Source organism: Sarcophilus harrisii, chromosome 4 (assembly GCF_902635505.1).
Source record: "Sarcophilus harrisii chromosome 4, mSarHar1.11, whole genome shotgun sequence".
In the NCBI taxonomy this organism is placed as follows: domain Eukaryota; kingdom Metazoa; phylum Chordata; class Mammalia; order Dasyuromorphia; family Dasyuridae; genus Sarcophilus; species Sarcophilus harrisii.
In genome coordinates this window covers 24,123,142-24,146,702 of record NC_045429.1, presented here as the reverse complement: position 1 = coordinate 24,146,702, position 23,561 = coordinate 24,123,142, and the positions used below count along the sequence as shown (strand labels likewise).

The window sequence follows — 23,561 nt, the reverse complement described above, 5'->3', positions numbered from 1 at the left end:
CAATCTAATATAGGTTAAATATACGCAATTTAAAAAAATTTCCATATTTGTCATGTTATGCAAAAAAATTGGATTGAAAGGGAAAAAAAAAACAAGAGAAACAAAAAGTAAAAAGCAATCAACAACAACAAAAGTGAAAATACCATCCATTTCCATTCAGTTAGTTCTGTCTCTGGATGCGAATGGCATTTTCTATTCCAAATCTGTTGGAATTGCCTTGAATCACTACATTGTTGAACAGTTGATCATCACATAGTCTTGTTACTGTGTACAATGTTATCTTGATTCTGGTCACTTCACCTAGCATCAGTTCCTGTAAGTCTTTCCAGGTAGAGGAACTTTTAATAAAATCAAAACAGTTCCAGAGTGAAATGAGCTGCTTTTCTCCAAGACGTCTTCAAACAAAGATTGGATGATTCCTTGTCAGGAACGGAATAGAGGCCGTTGAGAGCCTTTCTAATTCTGTTTAAGACATGTGTGTGGTTTTGGGGTATTTGAAAACTTCACCTGTCAAAAATGTCGAAAATAATGATGAAAGTTGGAGGGGATGTGGGAAAATTGGGATACTAATACATTGTTGGTGGAATTGTGAATAGATCTAACCATTCTAGAAAGCAATTTGGAACTATGCCCAAAGGGCTGTCAAATTGTGCACACCCTTTGACCCAGCAGTGTCTCTACTGAGTTCATATCCCAAAGAGATCTTAAAAGAGGGAAAGGGACCCACATGTGCAAAAATGTTTGTGGCAGCCCTTTGTGTAGTGGCAAGGAGCTGGAAACTGAGTGGATGCCCATCAACTGGAGAAAGGCTGAATAAGTGATGGTGTATGAATGTTATGGGATATTATTGTTCTATATGAAAGAATCAGCAGGATGATTTCAGAGATACCTGAATAGACTTACAGGAACTGATGCTGAGTGAAATGAGCAGGACCAGGAGATCATCATACACAACATCAATATTATATGACAATCAATTATAATTATGAATATGGCTCATTCCAACAATGAGATGATTCAGGCCAGTTCCAATGATCTTGTGATGAAGAGAGCCATCTACATTCAGAGAGAGAGAACTGTGGGAATTGTGTGTGAATCATAACATAGCGTTTTCATCTTTTTGATGTTATTTGCTTGCATTCTATTTTCTTTCTCATTTTTTTTCTGGTTTGATTGGATTTTTCTTGTGCAGCAAGATAATTGTATAAATATGTATGCATATTTTGGATTTAATATATTTCTGCCATGTTTAACATATATTGGACTACTTGCCATCTAGGGGAAGGGGTGAGGGAAGGGGGAGAAATTAGAACAAAAGGTTTTGCAAGGATTAATCTTGAAATTAAAAAATAAACAAAAATAAATAAACAAACAGCTAAATTAAAGGGGAAAAAAAGAAAAAGAAAACCTCACCTGTCTCTGGGACCCCAAGAAGGAATGATTTAGTAGAGTTTTTTTCAAATGTGGGGCTGAATCTCTCTGAAACTATCCTCAGTTGATCCTGTCTGTATCTTGTTTATACAGTTTTTGGCATATTATCTTCCCCATTAGACTGTGAGCACCTTGAGAATGGGAATTAGCTCTCCCCACGCTCCACCCCCTTGTTTGTATCTCCTATGCTTAGCACAGTCCCTAGTGCTAGTAGGTCTTTTTAATAAAGGCTTTTCAACTGATTGAGGATGTTTCTTTTTTATTTGAAGGTTTAGGAACTGACTGGGTAATATGGGTAACATATGGTTCAGTTCACATTTATGAGAATTGACTGTTCTAGGTCTTTGGAAGACCCATAGCATTTTCTTTTTGTAAGCTATTATAGTAATCATGTTTTCCTTTAAAATGTGAATTAAGGTTAAGGAGCCTGGCTGTAAACCTGGCTGAGATTTGGTGGAGCCCCACTTACTGAGGGTAATTTCTGCTTTGATAATGTACATTATCAAATCCTCTCATATAATTAGAGATGGGCTTAAAATAGCAGAGCTTTTTTTTTTTTTCTGTGAGAAAAGTAGATTACAGAAAGCCCATCAAGATGATCACATTTGTAATGATGTACGTAAAAACCAATTATAGCTGAAAGCTTTCTTATTTGAACTTACTATCTTTTACTGTCTTGGAGAGAGCATCGTAAATCTTTCAGTGTCTTGTCTTTCAATTTCTTGTGACTTTAAAAGCTTTTTGTTTGCTGTAAGAGTTTTAAAATTTCCACCTTTTACATGTAAGGCCTTTTTTTTTTTTTTTGAAAAAGCATGGATATGTGTAATTTTTTCCCTCTATATCTATGATTTCAAATATCAGTACTCCAAATTTTGAAAAATGTATCTATGTATACCAATATAGGGGTAATCCTTTCCTTAGAATCAATAATCATTTCTTTGATGCTTTAAGGTTTACTTTTCTGACAGCATATAAGGCAGTATGACCTTGTGGAAAGAACACTAGACTTGGCATCAGAAAAGTTGGATTTAAATTCTAGTTATGTTTCTTAATACCTGTGTCTCTTCTTTTTTAAATTGAAATTGTTCTTTTATTAGGCTCATAATTGTTTTCATTATCTTTATATAGTGTAGTATATTGGAAAACACAGTAGACAAGAATTCACAGGCCTTTAAAAAATTTATCAACAGTTTTTTATTTTTCCAAATTCATGTAAAGATAGTTTTCAACATTTATTTCATTTTATTTTTTGCTGAGGCAATTGGGGTTAAGTGACTTGCCCAAGGCCTAGGAAGTGTTAAGTGTCTGAGGTCAGATTCAACATTTATTTTTGCAAATCATGGTGTTCCAGATATTTCTCCTTCCCTCCCTTACTGTTCCCCTTCCCAAGACAACAAGCCCTCTGATAGAAGTTAAATAACCCACATCACTTCTGGAACCATGATGGCAGGAACAATTGAATCACTTCCCAAATTCCCCTCCAGACGACGTTGCAATAATACCTTACAAGCAATTTTGGAATAGTGAGGTAGTTTTCTATTCCAAGGAAAGGGTCAGCAGGAAAGATGGAAGGGGAATGTGATTGGCTCTGTGAGCAAAATCAGCAGCAGGCCACATCCTCCAGTGAAAGTCTGCAGGCAGGCCTTAATCCAGCATAAAAGGTTGGGATAAGCCCCTCTCTACTCCAGGAACAGTGTCCAACTCATATAAAGTAGAGTCACGCATAAAAATGAATAAATAAACAAACAAAAAAACTGACCATAAAAAGTTACAATCATTACAATGGTAGAACTCAAAAAGGATTTTTAAAATCAAATAAAAATAGAAGAATAACTGGGAAAAGAAATGAGAGTAATGCAAGAGAATCATGGGAAAAAAAAAATGGAAAAAGATATCCAAATTCACTGAAGAAGGTAACTCCTTAAAAAGTAGTGCTATTTGAAAAAGGAGTCACAAAAACTCAATGAAGAAAATAATTCCTTAAGAATTGTAATTGGGCAAATGAAAGCTAATGACTCCATGAAACATCAAAAAATGATAAAGTAAAAAAAAGAAGAGAAACAAAAGGAAAAATGATAAAGAAAAAATTTTTAAATGAAAAAAACAGGAAAATATGAAATTTCTCTTTGGAAAACAGCCAACCTGGAAAATAGATTGATGAGAGATAATTTAAGAATTATTGGACTACCTGAAAACCACAATAAAAAAAAAAAGAATATGGACATTGAATTTCAAGAAATCATTGGGAAAAGTCAGAAGACAAAATAGAAATTGGAAGAATCCACTGATCACCTTCTGAAAGAGATCCCAAGACAAAATTTCCCAGGAATATTGTAGTCAATTTCCAGAGCTCCTAGGCAACAAGAAAATACTGCAAGCAGCCAGAAAGAAACAAATTGAATATTATAGAGTTGCAATCAGGATTATAGTTTAGCAGCTTCATTAAAGGACCAAAAGTTTTGGAATATGATATTCTGGAAGGCAAAGGATCAGGATTACAACTAAGAATTTGCCCACCTAATAAGACTGAAAATAATCCTTCTGATTGAGATCAGGGTGGCGATTCTTAGTTTGAAATAAGTATGTAAAAAATTCACAATGGCCATAGGTTTATTTAGGAGAAGAGGGTTACAGAGGTAAAATAGTAAGTAAGTAAGAGGTAAAATAGGCATCAGGAATAGCAAATATGAAATATAGGTGAGGGAGCAATAATTTATCATTATCAAGGAAAAGAGTTTGGAAGAACCCATTAAGGGAATATGCTATGAGATCTGTGTATGCCATTGACTGGGAGGCTAGATCCATATAGGAATTTAGCAGAGTAACCAGAGTTAAGCTATATAGTAAAGAGAAAGACGCCATTAAAGGGAAGGCACTCTGAGGAAGGAGAGAGAGAACACCTCATCATGAACAAATCTTTTATAGGGGAAATACTGACTTGGAGGTTTCTCAAGACTGTGAAAGAATTTAGTAGTTCAGAGGGAGAGGTCAAGGAGGAGCCAAAGGAAATACGTGGCAGACCAGGTCCCAGAATTGTCTAAAGATATGATAATCAGTATTTCAAAGATTGGGGACAGACAGTGGTGGCTGATAAAGAGTTCCATCCTCTGTACAAAGAGGGTAGTCTGGGAATTGGTTATACCTGATAATAGCCAGATAGGTTTCTTCTTGACAGGGGAAGAGAATAAGTACACATTACTTCAGAGGGGGGAAAAAACATTTAATGAAATTAGACTTTTAGGCATTTCTAATTAAAAAACCAGAGCTGAACAAAAATTTTGTTCTTCAAATATAAGATTGAAGAGAAACATAAAAAGATATACAGGAAAAAAAATATCTTATAGATTCAATAAAATTAAACTTTATAGTCCTACATATGGAAAGATGAGACTTATAAATCTTAAGAACTTAATCACTATTAGGGCAGTTAGTATATTTAATACCCATATAACCTTGGGCAGCTCACATGACTTTTTACTTTGGCTTCTGTTAAATAAACCTCAAAATGCTGTAAAATCATAGTTTCTCTTTCTACTTCAATTGATTATTAAAAAACAAAGGCACCATCCTAATTTTAACAAACTGAACTTTCAGAGAGATTGCTAGATACATGGTCACTTTTGTAAAATTCAGCCTTATTATTTTATAATTGAGATAATTGGAGCCCAAAGAGGTGACTTTCCCAACTGGTAGAAGCAAACCTAATCAGGATATATGTATAACAACTACCACACTAGCATTTGCATGTTGCTTTAAGGTTTGCAAAGTGCTTTATATTAATTCATTTTATCCTCATAACAATGTTGGGAAATAGATGCTATTTTATTCTTAAATATTACTTATCATTTTAATGAAAGATCTATTTATTCCTATTCTTTTTAATGACCTATAATTTTATTTTATTTTTAATAGTATTTATTTCAAATACATGCAAAGATAGTTATCAACATTTGCCTTTGCAAAATCTCGTGTTCCAAATTTTTCTTCTTCCCTCCTCTTCTTCCCCCTCCCCAAGACAGCAAGCCATCCAGTATAGGTGAAGCATGTGTAGTTTTTCTAAACATATTTCCATATTTGTTATGCTACACAAGGAAAATCAGATCAAAAGAGGAAAAAAACACGAGAAAGGAAAAAAAAAACAAGTATCCAACCATCAAAAAAGGGCTGCAAATAATATGCCTCAATCCACATTTGGTCTCCATATTTTTCTCTGTGGATGGGGATGGTACTTTCCATCACAAATCCATTGGAATTGCCTTGAATCACTTCATTGTTGAAAAGAGCCAATTTCATCATAATTGAGCATCACATAATCTAGTTGTTACTATGTACAAGATTCTCCTGGTTCTGCTCACTTCACTCTGTATCAGTCCATGTAAGTCTTTGTACTTTTCTGAAATCAGCCTACTCATCATTTTGTATAGAACAGTACTATTGCATCACATTCATGTAGCATAACTTATTCAGGCATTCCCCAGATCCACTTAATTTCCAGTTCCCCACCAGGCAGATGCTATTATTAATACCATTTTTCAGATGAGGAAACTGAGGTAAGCAGAGGTCAAGTGACTAGCTGAGTGATCTAGTATATGACTGAAGTGGAATTTGAATTCAGGTCTTCTGGACTTAAAGTCTAGTAATTTATCTACTAGGCCAGTTAGCCCCCTTTACTTTGGGCAGTCTTGTGAATCAGCAGGGAAATGTGAGAAATCTGTGGCTGGAAGAAGTTTGAGACAGAGCCTGCCACTAAGTCTCAGTTACTCCTTGACCTTGCGCCAGTAATACCCGAGTTAATTTTAGGCAGAATTCATCCCTGCAAGCCTCCCTTGCATATGATGTTTTCTCTCTGCAGATACACCTATTAGAAATATTTCTTCTACCTCTTAATGGCTGGTGGTTTTGTCTGTGGTTTGTCTTGTCTTGATTGCAAGAAAAAGTCCTCCAGAAACAGGTCACACTGTGCATTTGCAGGTTGTGAGTGTTGCTGTCAGAGTAGGGAAAGGTGGAACAGTGCTCCACCAGGTCTCTGACCAGAACTCCGCACCCAAAGGGGGCTTCCCAGACACCTGCTGACTGGATGACGCTGGCCTCCTATGCCTCTGCTGGGAGCTCTAAGGTGTCTTTCAGCCTGGCTGTCATAATGCAGGATTCCCTTGGGAAACCAGTGTCCAGGACAAAGAAAGAGAGTTTGGAATTGAGTGCAATCTGTGGTTAGAGCCTAGAGCCTGTGGAGCAGGGCAGAGGAATATAAAATAAAGCTGGAAAAATGGATTGGAACTAGACTGGGGAAGGCCTTAAAGACTGGGCTCGAGGGTTTGGCTTTTTTTTGGTGAGCATTAGAGAGCTGCTGAAGACTGTTTTAGTAGTCCAGATGAGAGCCCTGTTGAGGACACCTCCTTCTAGTCACATGAGTTTACAATCTAGAAGTCATTGAAGCCCTCTTACCCTCACCTTTCACATTCAATCAGTTGCCAGATCTTTTAATTCCTACCTCCACAATCACTCACAACTCTCTTATTCCCTATGTGTAGGCCAACATGTTCTGACATTCATCCTATCCGACCTAGATTACCGCTCCACCCTCCATGTTTGTGTTCCATGAAGACTGCTATTGATAGAGTAATTGTGAAGATTCCTAAGCTGGAGCATCAAGAAATTTGGAGTCGAGATCTAGACCCCATTCGGTCCTGCTTTTAGAGAACTTAGCATCTAGTCAGGGGATAAGCTCAGATCACCAGAGTACATGAATTTTATTCCAATGTAGTTCATTTTATCACATTACTTTTCCAAATAGAAATGCCAGAAGCCTAGCTTCTCATGGGTGTGATAAAGTTAACTTTGCCTATTGTTTGAAAAAATGGATAGCTTCTGTTCTCTCTCTGCTTTGTACATAGTATGTGGCCATTACTTTCTTCAGATGCTATCTTAAAGTGCCTACTATATGCAAATCATTGTGGGCAGTCTGGGAGTAATTAGTCTGTCTTCCTGTGTGCTCTTCCTCACATTACTGGGTATACCTTGTCCAATCTGTATGAGAGGAGTGGGTCTCAGCCCACCTGCCCGAGCCTCAGATTGTGAGCTTCTTAAAAAGCAGGTTCTGGCATTTGTTGGCACAGGGCCTTTTACAATGGAGATGCTTAATCGAGGTGTGTGGAATTTACGTGATCCTTACTATCAGTATGCTCACTAGTATGCTTGAACACTTATGCTTTCTGTCTCTATTTCTCTTTCTTTCTCTCCCCTCCCTTCCTCTCTCCCTCTGTGTCTCTGTTTCTTTGTCTCTTTCTCTTTCACTCTGTCCCTGTCTGATATATTCTCTCTCTCTCGCTCTTTCTCTCTCTCCTCCCTCCCCTTCTCTCTCCCCCCCTTCTTCTCTCTTTCCTCCCTTTCTCTCTCTCTCTCTCTCTCTCTCTCTCTCTCTCTCTCACTCTCTCGCTCTCTTGCTCTCTCGCTCTCTCGCTCTTCTCCCTCCCTTCCTTTCTCCCTCTGTGTCTGTCTCCTTGTCTCTTTCACTGCATCTCTGATTTTTTGTTTCTCACTGTCTCTCTCCCTTTCTTTGTTTCTGTCTCTGTGTGTTTCTGTGTCTCATGTACACTTATACCCATACTTACTAACTGCAGTGTTGAAGAGAGTATGGGAAGCAGAGCATTGTATCAGACCATTGGCAAGTCCCAGTTGTCAGCAAACCTTTTCCTTTTCTTTGCCATTGACAGCCGGGGCCATTCTAGTGATAGAATTTCAGAGCGGAGCTATTTGACTGATCAGTTCATGCTTGGACATGGCCCCTTGGTTTGAATTTCTTCTCCTTTGGGTTTCTCGTGTTCCAGCTTGTGCCCAGCTCCTCATTATTTTCTCTGCTTTGGGTAATACCGAGTAATTTGGAGTGTTTTCTCTTCACCACAGGTTTTCTGTGCTGCATGTTGTAGCCTGAAGTGCAAGTTGCTGTATATGGAGAGAAAGGAAGCTCGAGTATGTGTGATCTGCCATTCCGTGCTCATGAATGGTGAGTATTAATTAGGAAAGGCTCGATCTGTAGGGACCACCAAGAGCCGACTGGAGAGGTTTTGTGAAGACATGACTGTTTCTTCCTGATCTTTTAGATTTTTTTTTTTTTTTACAAGTGGTTTGTCTTCTTAAAGCATCTTGAAATTAGTTGGGAAAATTGTATAATATTTAAAATGTGTTTTGGAAACTTGGACTCTTTCTCCCTGATACATGACTAAAGGCTAGAGCCAGGTAAGTGTCACCAGGAAAGGCAGAGTTGGCTGCATTCACAGAGCTACTGCTTCAGTGAGTGTTAGAAAATGTGTTGGTTTTCCTAGGGAAATGGGAGATGGGGGGATTCCCTTTGGAGACGGGGCAGGCAGGGTACTTTTGAGGGCTGCTGCCTCACTATTTTTGCCATGGGAAGGGTAGGCATGCCAATGATGAGAAATCCTCTTCTTGTTCTTTATTAAAAACTTGTAAGTGTTCCAACATCCAGGAACAAATAGGAGATTGGTTTTTGAAAGTGCAACCCTCTTAGCATTTAAACTTACTCTAGCCAAAGTGATTGTGGAGTTACATTGTTTCGTCACCTAAGTATGTGGCTCTGAGGAGTTTGCCTGTGGGGTTTGATACAGCCATTGCAGTCTTCATCTTGTGGGCTTGGAAAAGGGACCTACACACACTTCAGGTAAAATCCTTAAATAGTCTTATAAAAAGAAGTACAGTTGATGAGGCTACGGTGTTTTTCCTCTGAAAGCCTCCCTATCCCATTGTCAAAATGAGTTGCGAGAGGCTCGAGTGCCAGGGAGCAGGCAGGGCGGGCCCCTGCCCACACCACCGTGGAGCACCCCCAGAAGCTGACGCTCCTCTGCTCCGGGCCCCTCCTGCTCTGTCTCTGTCTGCATCGCCCACCCATCGTGATGTTTTCTGGTGCTGGCCTGTGAACTGATTGCATGCTGAGTTAGTCTGAGCAGTTCTCATCTCCTATGATCCACTCAGTTTCCTTCCACTTTTCAATTCTTGTAACTTTGATCAGACATTCATCATGTGTGCCCCTTTTAGGGGCCATTGGTTTTTATTTCACTGCTTCCATGTTCCTTCCCTGGCACTGGGCTGCAGACGCACGCGCCAGCTTAATTACAGTGCCTGGAACCTCCTTGGCCGCATAAGGTCTTCCGCCTTTTGACTTGGAACAATCCAAGATGAAGGAAATGACAGAGGGTTCATAGGCAAGTCTTACTTTGTGTTAAGCCAAGGAGGCCCCCGCAAAGGGCATCCTTAGGGTCACCCACTTGTCTTGGTTATTTACGCATCTCTCCTCTCGCATGGCTTGGCCAAGTCTTTTTCTTAATATTTAATTTGGTGCTTTTCAGTGTTCCCTCTCTATGCCATCTCTCCCCCACCTCCCACCCACCCCTCTCTCCTTTTCTCTTATCCCCATGGACTTCGCCGAGGGCTCCGAGGCCCTGGTGCTGGCCTGCTGCCGACAACTGAAGTAGCATCCAGAGTCTTTCAGCTCCTCACTCTGACCCGGGCTGGGTGGTTACTGAGTGTGAAGGCTCTTCCTGGCGCTTGTCACTCTGCCTATTTACACTCATGTAATCGTGCTGCTGTACCTGAGTTTTAATAGAGAGCCCTAGACCTTAGGCCGTGAAGGAAATGGGAGGCCCCACTGAGCCCAGGACCTTCATTTGGTCGCTGAGAAACCGGAGACCGAAGCTAATAAATCCCTCCCATTTCCCTAGCTCCTTTTCTCAGATTAAAGGGAATGTGCCTGTATCACAGATGAACTGATCCAAATGGTGGCGATACCTGGTAGTTTGATTACATCTTTAAGTTTATTGAACACTTTATAAGTGTTTTCTCTCTTACATTCATTTCCCTTATGATCACTTTGAGTGCATTACTTGGATATGCTGTGGCACATTGCACGTTCATTAACTGGCACTCATCTCGGGTATGAGTCATGTGCTTTAAGACATGACCAAAATATAGCAGTGGCTATTAATGATCACTCCACATATTACTGGGTGGAGATGTTTGTATACGAAGCTGAACCAGAGCATCTCTGCAGGGTGTCTGCTTAATCTCAGGCCTTGGAGATTTTCAGATGAGATCTTTACCACACACCCCACTCCCTGATTTTTGTAACAACAAAAATTTACAAATTTCTTAGGCTGAAAATGAAAGTCATGCACTAGAGTTAATTAAATTAGATTTGAAAACCTGTAGAGAATTCTAGAACACTTTAAAGAAAAGAACAGAGCACATTAACCCACTTTAAAAACCTGTGAGCTAGTTACTTGATGTTTAATTTCCTTTAAAAGGAAATCCTATTCCTTTTTGAAAGAAACAAATGACTTGGGCATGATATATAAAACCAGATGGAAAAAGATTAATGAAATTTTTACTTGCGTCTACTATATAACCATTTAGTTAGCTGAATTTTGGTTAAACAGAATTCCCTGTTTCCTTAATACCTTTATCACAAGGAAATAAGCCTTGCCATGAGTGTTAAGCAGGAACAGATCTTGGTATCCGTATTTTACAATCCATTCACATTGATTGTGTCTGTATTTACTTTAGCTCAAGCCTGGGAGAACATGATGAGTGCCTCAAGCCAGAGCCCTAACCCTAACAATCCTGCTGAGTACTGTTCTACTATCCCTCCCTTGCAGCAAGCTCAGGCCTCAGGAGCCCTGAGCTCTCCACCTCCCACTGTGATGGTGCCTGTGGGAGTGTTAAAGCACCCCGGAGCAGAAGGTAGGGGACTGCACACTCTTCTCTCTCACTTTCTTACTCGGTTTCCTCCCTCCTACACATCCCTCTGAAAAGGGGCCAATGAGCTTTGGAGGCACACATTGTTTTTAATGCCACTGATAGATCCCTTTGGGTGGGAGCTAAGTGCAAGAAGGAGGCAAGACTCATTATGAGATTTCTGGGCACGTGGAACATGGTGGTGTGCTGCCTGACCCTTTGGGGAGAACTTTGGGTAGTAGTCTAGGAGAGTAGAGTCTCTGCCAGTCCTGTTCTTGAAGGGGATGCGGGTGTAGAACATTTCTGCTCAGGGTTCCTCTCCTAGTGCACTCTTTTCTAGGAAGAGAGGAGAAGGACCACCGGGCACACAGACGCCCTGGCCCTCCTCCTGGCCCGCCCTATGACATCTCCTTCTTTCCCTTCAGATTGGTAACGGCATCCTGACAGGATTGACGTGCCTCCGACTCTTAAATCGAGGTGGTCCATGTCAGTACTGAATGCACAGGCTTGTGCCTCAGCTTGGGCAGATGTAAAGGGTTTTGAGACTGCCAGCTGAGAGAGAACGGTTATTAATTATCATATGATAGAAGGAGCAAGTCTATGTTTCTCTTAAGTATCTTGTCAGGGAGAGTTTTCCTGAGAGTCATTAGTATTTTTTCTTTCTTCTCTCTGAGTCGTGCCCCTTCTGGCTAAGTAGCTCTTCCTGCCCCACTTTGATGGGCATTGACCGATCATATTCTTCCCATCTCCCTTTACTGTCGGGCCATCGCTTGGCCACAACGCCTGTATTTTTAGTTCAAGATTTCCTTCTTAAAACCATTGATCTTTTTTTTCATTTGCTACTTTGGGAATGGGAAGGTAAGGGTTCCTCTTCCCCAAGCTCACTCTTGTTTGACTGTTAATTGATTTGAAGGTTCTAGAGTTGGAGTAGAGGTCCAGTCCCTGCAGGGTAAGACTAAGGGACAGCCTTCTCCCTATTCCATGTTATAATGTCTTTTCCTTCTTTGTTTCTGTTATATTGTGAGGAATCCAGTCTACTCTCTTGCCAATTCTTTTGCCTTTGTTTCCACTCTTTCTCTCTTACTGAATAAGACCTCTCCAACATTCTTCCATGCATCTTTTTTGCTCTTTTTAATTACATCCCTTTCAGGTGTCAGAGAGAAAACCCTTTATTTACTGGAGCCATTGAAGGTCTGTAGCCACATTCCCCTTCATATTAATTCATTTTCTAGGAACTTTCTACATGTACTTATTTTGGACATATTCTGTTCTTCTGCAGTTTTTGTTTGTTTGTTTTTTGGTTAGCAAAATGTGTCAGTGATTATGATTATATTGCAGGGGAATCTGAGTACCCCAAATGTGTGTCACACATTTGAGCTCCTCTGATGTGCTGTAAAAGTACGAGTGGGCACTGTTTAAAAGCAGCTGTTCATCATTGTTGTTTTAACCACATTAATGGGAAATTGTGATCGTTAAATTCCAAAGACAGTTACACCGATAGTCATCTCCGCATACCTGGATTGGGTGGCCCTTCAAGCTGTGACATTTAGAACTCACCTGCTGTCCTATTGATGCCTCTTTTATTTTTCTGGCTCCTTAAGTGGCTCAGCCCCGAGAGCAAAGGCGAGTGTGGTTTGCCGATGGGATCTTGCCCAATGGGGAAGTTGCTGATGCGGCCAAATTAACAGTGAGTGGTCCTTCCTCCACGGGAGCCTTGGCTGTGTCCCATGACCCAGCCCAGCCAGTGAGCAGCAGCCCACTGGCAGCAGAGGTAAGAGAACCCTTAGTCTCAGCCCCATGGCTGGTGCTGAATGCAGAATCCCAAGTTGGGAGAACCTCAGAGGTCATTGCTTCAGGAACCCCCTTGATGCGAACTCCTGTCTGAAGACCTCCGTGGAGTAGAGTGGCTCTGATTGTCAGGAAGTTTCACTGTCTTATTCTCACAGCAGCAGTTGGGTACTAGCCAACATTTTTTCTGCCTTTGGGAAGCCAGGAGAGCGTATTGGAATTCCATAACAGACCCTCTAGATTCTTCCACTTCTCTGATGTTTTCTTACCTAAAATGAGAGAGAGAGAGAGAGAAAGTGAGAGCTGCACTCTGCCTAGAGACTCGGGTTCTAGCTCTATTGCTAACCACAGTGGGGTTTGGATCAAGTCAGTTTCTCAAAAATCTCAGTTTTCTTATTTGTAACACTGAAGGGATTGGACTAGCTAATTCCTGTTCCAAAATTTCTGTGAGGCCATCATAAGGCAAACAAATAAAATGCATGAAATGTTATTTAATTGCACAGTAGGGATCGAAAGAGATACAAGTATCTTAAGTACTTGTCATATTTTATCTGCAATTCATTTCAGTAAGTATTTATTAACTGCCTCCTTTGTGTATGGGTATATTTAAAATGCACTCTGCTTGGTAGTAGGATTGTTAGGATGAAACCAGGCACAGTCCTTGCCTGCCATTTATGAGCTTATAGTTTAGGAGGGGAGACGACCCAAATACTGAGCTTATAATATGACAGGTGCAGAGGGGAGAGGTCTGAGCAGAGGGCTAAGCCTTCTGACCTTATGTAGCTTTTTGTTTTCTCAGTGGAATAGTGTATATTACTGTTCTCCCTTTGTATCTTTTCTTCCTACTAGACTGGAAGCTCAGTGTGGGTGAGGACTTTGTCTCGATTAAACCTAGGTTCTTACTATTCAGTAAGTGCTTAATAAACATTTGTTATGTGTTAAAGAGGATTGAAAAGGCATCTGATTTCCATTTGCCTCTCCCCATTATAGTCTATATTTTCTTGAATGTAATGCACCCTTTCCTTTTGTAGACAGATATTTCTGCCTTCTCGGGTAGTATAACTCAGGTGGGAAGTCCTGTTGGAAGTGCAATGAACTTGATTCCAGAAGATGGTCTCCCTCCCATCCTCATTTCTACTGGGGTCAAAGGAGGTGAGTGGTTCCAAAGGATTCAATAACCATTTTCTACCCGAGACTAAGCTGACTAAACATAGGATGCCATTAGCAGAGCCCTATGCAGCCCCTGCTCCTTGTATTCTAAAAGTTTTTCTTCTCTTTCTAATGGTTAAAGCATACCTCTCTGTATATGTACAAGGATTTCAGAATACATCTGATCAGAATTATCAGTACATTTTAGACAGCCTTTCTCTATTGTCCTTCCCCACCAAATATTATGGACTTTCTTTCTTTTTGCTTTGAGCTTCCTACAGGAAAGCAATGATGGTTGGCTACTTTTAATACTGAGTTATCCATCAAATTGCCTAAAGGAAAGAATCTAATCAAAGTATAACAATAATGATGAACATTCACTTTCACTAACCTTCTACCTCTAAAAGGGTGCTTTTGATAGCACAGTTCGCTTCCTTGTCTCTTGGAAGTTGACTGACGTCCACCACCAGCTTCCATAACCCCAAGTACAAGTTTTTGATCCTGCTTCTTCTCTGCTGCTAGTGCTTCTCATGTGCCATATATTGGGTCTGCCAATCTTCGTGGTCTGTAGCTCATGCAGCCCTAGTTTCTTAGTTTGAGAGCTTCTGGTTGTGGGAGAGCTTTGTCACTTGAGATCATGGAGGATAATGATATTTGGAGCTTTGAAAACTACCAATTTATCCATTTTTGAAGCTAATATTGGAGTTACCAGAGCTTCCAAATTGGAACTGGTGCCAGAATTGCTTTTGTGACTGAATTATTTGCAATGTTGGTCTTGGAACACATATGTGAAAGTGTTCACGCCGGGTAATTTCTGATAAAGGAAGAAGAGACCATTTTTAGGATCTCTGGCACAAGCCATTTCTGGAGTAGCAATTCCAATAAAGTCAAATACCTTCTCTCCACTTTTGATTAGCTTAGTTGGTTTTTAAAGGGATTCTGGTTGAGCAGGTTGCTATTTGTCCGCGTGTGGGCCCCGCCATGGGACTCCCGCTTTCCAGGCCTCCTCTTCTTTCATTCTCTCTCTCTTTTTCTCCTCGAAGATTATGCTGTGGAGGAGCGCCCTTCCCAGATCTCCGTAATGCAGCAGCTGGAGGATGGCGGCCCTGACCCACTGGTGTTTGTTTTAAATGCAAATTTGCTGTCAATGGTTAAAATTGTTAATTGTAAGTAATGGGCTCTTCTTTCAAACATTTCTTTAAAGTGAGCCAAGTTTTACAGAAGCATTGGTTGTAAATAGAGTATTCACATGAGGAACTTCTGGATATTGAACTTAGAAAGCGTTGGTGCGTAAAGGAACAGGTGGAGGGGGCTACAGTGGAAATGCTGGTAGGCTTGGAGTCAGAAAGCCTGGCCACCTGGCTCACTCGCCGTGTGGTCTTTGGCAGATCTCATAATGTCCAGTGTTCTCCTCAGTTGGATGTCTCAGACTTCTGACACATTAAAGTTTACAACATGATTCCTTCAGAATGTTCCTGAGACTGAGCAGTTAAGCATCTACTACTTGTCAGGCACTGACATAGGCATGGGAGTGAGCAAAGACAGTATTTGTCCTCCAGGAGCTTATAGAATAATAGGATGTGATAATATAAGGGACTCCTCCTAAAGAAGGAGTCCGGGAGAGCTAGGGATGAGGAGAAGAGCAATGGCACAGTCAGAGCAAGCAGCACTAAGCCAGACAGCATGTTCTGAGGGCTCCTGCTGATCAGCTGGGCAGGATGTGAAGCAGGAAGGTGGCTGGGGATGGCTAGATCCGTCAGCCAGTCACCACCGATCAGGATAACCCGGTCCAGGACTGCAGGGCGAGTCTCTGGAGGGAGAGGCCTCGAGGCTCGCTGTTCCCAGTAGGTGGCCCTGGTGCCCTGTTGGGGGTGGATGGTGAGATGTCCCCACCAGGTAGTCCTGGTTCCTCCTCAGTTGTATATTTGGACAGTGTAGACGTTACCCCATTTAGCAGACAGGGAAACAGACTTAAGAGGTTGTGATGTGCCCATCCCTCCTAGAGAGTCAGTGTCATTTTTACATCCCATTCTGCCTTGTGGGACTGCCTGATAAAAACCACTAGACTCATCAGGATGCTGGAAGGAGACTTCCCTGCTCAGGCTCAGGGCACCAACAGCACCAACTTTCCTTTGCCTAATGGACACAAAGTGCTTTCCCTACACCTCTGCAGTGTAGACAAGAGGACTGGGACAGAGGCCCTGGGGAGTGCAGCAACTTTGTCGCAAGGGTCAGTGTGGGGCCTGCATCGAAGCTGGTGCTGTGTGCATGAGCCCACACTGGGTTGCTGTTAGATGGTGGCCGAAGCCTGGAATTGAGCTTTCTGCTCTCCAGGTTGGTTGGGATAAAGTTTGCTCTGGACTTAAGGTGAGAGTGGGAGTTCTGGGAACCCAGTGGGGGGAGGGGGTCCTTGGCCCCTGCTTCTATTTAGGCCCTGGTGGCTACGGAAACACCTCAGCACTCACTCTGAGCCCTCCATGTAGCTGCCTACAGCTGGTCCCACAGTCCCTCCTGCTTGCTCTGAGTAGACTTCAGAGGCCGAGGAGACCAGAAAGATTGTTGTCTAACTTGGCGTTTACAGAAAAGGGAGCAAAATCCCTGAATAGGGACTTCTCCAGAGCTTGCAGTGGCAGGGCTCCTTCTGCCATATGATGCGTCCTCGTGACAGTGAAATTTTGCTTGAATCTTAGGCTGCTTCTAATAATATTTATAGACTTTTAGTGTGGGGAGGAATCTCAGAGCTTTTCTAGGCCACTCATTGGACAGACGCCCTGTCATCTAAAGCAGCACCCAAAGATTTCAGAGTCCCTGCAGCCAGCACTCGCGCACTAAAGGCGCCTTTCCCCCTTGAGTGCTGGTCGGAGCTTGTCTTCTAGGCTTTTGCAGGCTCATCAGAATGTCTTCTTGTTGGGCACCAGTGAGAGAAAGGAAGCCAGCATCTGAGCTGATGATGCGGATGAATTCATGTTCGCTCCCAGAGAAAGGGGGCCCATATATGTGGCCCTGCAGAGCCAGGACCCCCTACTGCCCTCCCCAGCTAGCGTTTGGGTCCAGATGAGTGGCTTTCCTATCATGGTCAGGTCAGGGGCTACTTTTGGCTATGGCCATGGAGAGGCTGCTTCATCTGCAGGCTGGGTTGGATGCCGTCCAAGGATCTCTCACCTCTGAGATCCTTCTGGGAATTCCCTGCCCAGAGTCCGCAGGGCCCCAGGGGCCTGTTGTGGTTGTACTAGAGAGAGGAGTCGCAATAGCATCCATCCCATTGCCTAAAGGCATCCGAGCCATCCCCTTTTCCACTTTGCTTTTACTGTGTGCAAGCCTGGGGACCCAAGTAGAGAAGGTAGAGAGAGGGAACGCTTGAATCTCTCGCTGACATTCTCATTCCTTCCATAGATGTGAACAGGAAGTGCTGGTGTTTCACTACCAAGGGCATGCATGCCGTGGGACAGTCCGAGGTGGTGATCCTTCTTCAGTGTTTGCCTGATGAGAAATGTCTGCCCAAGGACATCTTCAGTCACTTTGTGCAGCTCTATCGTGATGCACTGGCAGGTGGGTGTGTTGTGTGCGGGCCTTCTGGCCCTGGGTGGGCCCCGTGGAGGTGATGCAAGCTGACCCTTGGATTGGCTTGCTTTATTGCTTCAGACAGCAAATAGGGACCTCCAGTCTGGGGTTGTCGCTTGAGATTTCAGGGTAGTGAGTCTGCACGTGATGTGACTTTAAGTTGCCTCCAAACATTAGCACTTGACTTCCTGTGGTGGTTAAAAGACGTGAAGCTGTAATTACTTTAGAGGAAATTTTTTTTTTAAGCAATGATTTTATTGTTGAGCAGGCATTTTCATTTGAAATAGTTCCAGACTGTTTTAGCTCTACAAAGAATTTATAAAATGGTTAGAATTTGTTTTACTTAATTCTACTTGAAGAAGACTGTTTCTTGTGTTTATAAACCTTAAGTTGTATTGTTCTTAAGTAATATGAACATGCACATAAATCTGTTTTCTGGACATGCAACAAAGAGATTTGGGAGACTTAATTTAAAATTTTTAAAGTTTGTCCAAGACATCACTATTGATAAATAAATAGATACAATTAGTTGGAACCAATGGATTGTGAACTTGTCTGTATATGCTTCATTTTCTCCTTTTGTTTAACTTTGAAGTGAACAATGAATCTGACAGTATGTTTGGTACTTACTGTACCATATGTACTTCTGTAGCAGTTTTCCATTTATGTCAGATAATTCCAAATAATGGTTCCCACAACTAAAATGTGATGTTTTAGCACTTCAAGGTTTTAAAATGTTTCAAAATGTGGTTATGTCATGTAATTCTCCCAGTGGTCCTGAGGGGTAGATGCTGGCTCTGACTCTGGAACTGAGTGTTTGTGGGTAAGTCACTTAACTTCCTCCAGCCTGTTTTGTCTTCTATAAAAATAGACATCATAATTTTTACACTGCTTTCTTTAAAGCCCATTATAAATGTGATTTATTTTGTTGTTAATCTGTAAAGGTAATTCAGGTTGATTAGGATCTAGTCCTCAAGCTTACCTCCAGAAGTCATGAAACAATAAGGTCTGACAGTGCTTTTGTACTCCTAAACCCTACTTATCCATGGCACATAGGTTTATGCCCCATTTTTAATCATATTTTTATTTATTTGTTTGTTTAAATAACTTTTTATTGACAGAATCCATGCCAGGGTAATTTTTTACAACATTATCCCTTGCACTCACTTCTGTTCCGATTTTTCCCCTCCCTCCCTCCACCCCCTTCCCTAGATGGCAAGCAGTCCTATACATGTTAAATAGGTTACAGTAGATCTTAGATACAATATATGTGTGCAGAACCGAACAGTTCTCTTGTTGCTCAGAGAGAATTGGATTTAGAGGGTATAAATAACTCGGGAAGAAGAACAAAAATGCAAGCAGTTTATATTCATTTCCTAGTGTTCTTTCTTTGGGTGTAGCTGCTTCTGTCCATCCTTGATCAATTGAAACTGAGTTAGATCTTCTCTTTGTCGAAGAAATCCACATCGTTGTTGAGATATATAATGATCTCCTGGTTCTGCTCATTTATAATGATCTCCTGGTTCTGCTCATTTCACTCAGCATCAGTTCATGTAAGTCTCGCCAATCCTCTCTGTATTTGTCCTGCTGGTCATTTCTTACAGAACAATAATATTCCATAACATTCACATACCACAATTTACCCAACCATTCTCCAATTGATGGACATCCATTCATTTTCCAGCTTCTAGCCACTACAAACAGGGCTGCCACAAACATCTTGGCACATACAGATCCCTTTCCTTTCTTTAGTATCTCTTTGGGGTATAAGCCCAGTAGTAGCACTGCTGGGTCAAAGGGTATGCACAGTTTGATAACTTTTTGAGCATAGTTCCAAATTGCTCTCCAGAATGGCTGGATGTGTTCACAATTTCACCAACAATGTATTAGTGTCCCTGTTTTCCCACATCCCCTCCAACATTCCGCGTTATCTTTCCCTGTCATTCTAGCCAATCTGACAGGTGTGTAGTGGTATCTCAGAGTTGTCTTAATTTGCATTTCTCTGATCAATAGTGATTTGGAACACTCTTTCATATGAGTGATAATAGTTTCAATTTCATCATCTAAAAATTGTCTGTTCATATCCTTTGACCATTTATCAATTGGAAAATGGCTTGTTAATCATATTTTTAAAAATTTATACTATAAGTGTTTGACATTTTTATGTGCTCTGCATAACTTATCATGAACCCCATCTACTGTATAACACTGCAGTATTGTTGTGGCTCCTCTAAAAAGATAGCACCAAATGCAATGGCACTTGACTTAAATTGCTGCTGGGAGTGAGAGCTGAATACTCAAAAGCATCAAGATTATCTTTGAGCTTATTATTTCCCTTTCAACTTGTTCCCCAAAGTTCAGAGGCTCCTCAATTAGAACTTTGCAGAATCCTTCTATGATATGTTATAGAAATGGGTTTAAGGAAGAATTAATGATGAAACAGGAAATAGAGTTCAAAAATGTAAAGTGAACATTTTTATTTACATAATTAAAATACAAATGAAATTAATACTGCTAACATTAGAAGAAGCAAGTAAATGGGGGGAAATCAATAGCTATGTGAAAAAATGCTCAAAATCTCTTATAATTACAGAAGCACACATTAAAACAGCACTGAAGTTCTTCCTCATACTTATCAGATTGGCAACATTTTTTCAACCCCTCTCCCCCCAAAAAAGGAAATGAAAAATGCCGAGGGATTATGGGAAAATAGGTACATTTATACCCAGCTATGGACTTGTACAGCCATTCTAGAAAGCTATTTGGAACTACACTCAAAAAAATTATTAAACTCTGTCCATTAGCATTGCCCTTAGGTCTGTACCCCAAAGAGGTCAAAGACAGAAAAAAGAACTAATAAATAATTTTGATAAAATTTGAGTTTGTATACTATTTCAATATTAAAATTTTTATATTTTTTTCCATTTTTTTTCCAAAACTTATAAAAGAAATGAACCAAGATTTTGGTTTAAAAGATGCTATATTCGTCTAGTTTTACAAGTAAGCTTGACTTTCTACAATATCTTATATAGTATCCTATAATATAGTACAAAAACATTTATAGCAGCTTTTTGTTGTATTATTGTGAGATTGAAGGAGTACTCATCCATTGGGGAATAGCCAAACAAATGGAATAATGGAATGGAATAATGATGAAGGAAATAGTTTCAAAGAAACCTGGGAAGACTTGATGCAAAGTGAAGCAAATAGAGTCGGACGACAATTTAAATGAGAGCAACAATAATATAGAGACAAGTTTGAATGATTTCATAACTCTGATCAGCATGGTGGCTAATCATGATTCCAGACTCATGATGAAATACATCATTCATTCAAGGCAATTCCAGTAGACTTGGGATGGAAAATGCCATCCATATCCATACAGAGAACTATGGAGATTGAATATGAATTAAAGCATAGTATTTTCACTTTTTTGTTTGTTTTTTGTGTTTTTTTTCCTTTTTGGTCTGATTTTTCTTGTACACGTGACAAATACGGAAACATGTTTAAAAGACTTGCACATATTAAACCTATATACCAGATTACTTGCTGTCTTATAAAAATGGATGTTGAAACCTATCTTTATACGTATTTTGAAAATAAAATACTACTGAAAGTTAAAAAAAAAGACAACCAGAAATGCATCACCCATTTTCTAATAGGTCATAGATTGTGGTTCAGATCAGTTTTGCTTGACTATTATGTTTGTGGCATTTTGTTTTGTTTTTTACCTTTTTTAATGGCTGTGGAGGAGGAGATGAGAGGGAGAGAAGATAGATCTGCTTTTCAAAAAAAAAAAAAACTAAAAGTAAAAAATAAAACTATAAGTCAACTGTATTTTCAGTTTTCCCTTCATTTACCAGTCTTGTCAAAAAATAAATGAGGGGGTTTGATTTGGGAACACATATGCTGAAATTGGAACAATGCAGAGATGATCTATAAATTCATGAAGCATCCTGTATTTTTAAATAAAACTGAATTAGCCTTTTATAATCTGTTTTTGATAAAGTCTTGTTAGCTTTTTGTGATCATAATGTTTTTTCTAACCACCCATTTAATACTACCTTACTGATTTTAACAAGAATTAAATCCTAATCCACTTCTGTTTCCCCCCAGAAAAAATTGGGACAAAATTTGACCTTCAGTCCTGCCACCTCTCTCATTTTAAAGAAGATTTTACATTTTTCTTGGACTGGCAGCCGATTCCTACCTCTCTTAGCACTCCTTTGTTGTCCCCTTTGCTGATCTCTAATCCTAGTATCCTGTATTCTGTCCTCTTTTCTTTTCTACTTCTGAACTACTTCAGTTGGTGATCTTATCACAGCTCCAGGGCATTTAATCATCTCTATGGGGGATGCTTCTTAAAACTACTTTTCCTGTCCCAACCTCTCTGTTGACCCCAGTCTCACATCTCTAACAACGTTTCATATATCTTGAATCCAGTGTTCAGTAGATGTCTTAAATTCAACATGTCCAAAGTAGAACTCATTATCTTTCCTCCTAAATTCTCTCTCCCTTATACTTTCCCTATTATTGTCAAGGGCAACACCATCTACTTAGGTGTCCTTCAGGCTTAATTGTACTAATTCTCAACTGCATCAGGGGTTGGAACATCGACTTGTATTACTGTGATGTTGAATGGTCTGCTTTGGATTTTAATAGATATCATTCTGTCATTTTGGAGATTATATCCCAAGACTTCTTTTCTGACCCTTTTGAGTATGAGAGCTACTCCATTTCTTCTGAGGGATTCTTGCCCACAGTAGTCCATGGAGTAATCATTTGAGTTAAACACCTATTCCTGTCCATTTAAGTTTACACACTCAAAATGTTGATGTTTAAACTTTCCATCTCTTTTTTTTTAAAAACTACATCCAGCTTACCTTGGTTCTAGGATCTTATCACATAGAGGTTTCTGTGCAATATTGATCTTTACGACATCAGACCTTCCTTGGTCACCAGATGGATCCTTGGCTGAGCTTCCCTTTGGTTTGGCCAGCGGCTTCATCAGTCCTGGGGCTACTGGTAGTGGTCTCCCACTCTTCCCCAGTAGCATACTGGATACCTTCCTACCTGAGAAATTTACCTTTATGGCAGAGATCCTGGGGCGGGCTGCTTTTTTCTTCTCCAGTGACCTTTTTGGAAAATAAAATGCTATTGAATATTTAAAAAAAAAAAAAAAGCAACCAGAAATGTATCTCCCATTTTCTGATCTTTTGTCAGAACTTCCTCTATGACCTCTACAGCGTGGCTCGTAGTTTCACTTTCTGCAAGCTCCTCTGCCACAACAAGGCATTCATCTGGGCTGGGGGATAAGGGGTCTAAGCCATCTCTTTCTAGGAATAGAAGAGATTTGTGAAAAGCTTTGCTAAATTTGAGGGTAAATGATAGCTCTAGTATATCTTAACTGTTTATTGTTAAAAAAGGGGGAGTGGCGTGATGAGGCCAGCCTGGTTTTTTGTACGATTTTTGTACAATTTCAGGTACGTGCCAACTGCCTTCCTTTTGGCCGATAGTTTGTAAGCTCTGCTCTCTTTCATTCTGAAGGTTGAGACATTTGCCCTCCACCAGTCTTATAGTGCATCTGTTTTACGTGGTCTTTCAAATAGCACCAACAATTATTGAACAGTCCCATCTTCCAGTTCTTTCAGGGTCTGAAAATATGTGGTTCAACTGGGCCTGGTGATGTGTATATTCCTCAATTCCTATACTATGTGACTCCTTATTCAACTACCATGTGAACTGTGGATATTTATCAAGTGAATGTGGGAGCTGATGAGAACTTTGGGGAGGTACCAGAGAGGTGATCTTCAGCGCTGTCCCCGTTTTCCACCACTCAGCGCAATGTGTGCTCGCTGCATGATGGATTTAGTTGTAGGCTAATTACC

At 40.6% G+C, this 23,561-nt stretch overlaps 1 protein-coding gene across 5 annotated transcripts in view; it reads left to right on the top strand.

Annotated features, from left to right (window-relative positions):
* ZFYVE9 (zinc finger FYVE-type containing 9) overlaps positions 1–23,561 on the top strand; it is an 84,413-nt gene that overhangs the window by 31,115 nt on the left and 29,737 nt on the right. For 2 of the 5 annotated variants that reach the window (XM_031969123.1, XM_031969124.1), the window contains 7 exons: positions 8,335–8,434; positions 11,005–11,181; positions 12,777–12,946; positions 13,813–13,872; positions 13,995–14,115; positions 15,156–15,278; positions 17,506–17,661. In XM_031969123.1, the coding sequence (XP_031824983.1) occupies positions 8,335–8,434; positions 11,005–11,181; positions 12,777–12,946; positions 13,813–13,872; positions 13,995–14,115; positions 15,156–15,278; positions 17,506–17,661 (907 nt within the window). The remainder of the gene's footprint in view (positions 1–8,334; positions 8,435–11,004; positions 11,182–12,776; positions 12,947–13,812; positions 13,873–13,994; positions 14,116–15,155; positions 15,279–17,505; positions 17,662–23,561) is intronic. The other 3 variants (XM_031969126.1, XM_031969125.1, XM_031969127.1) reach the window with 3 other exon arrangements.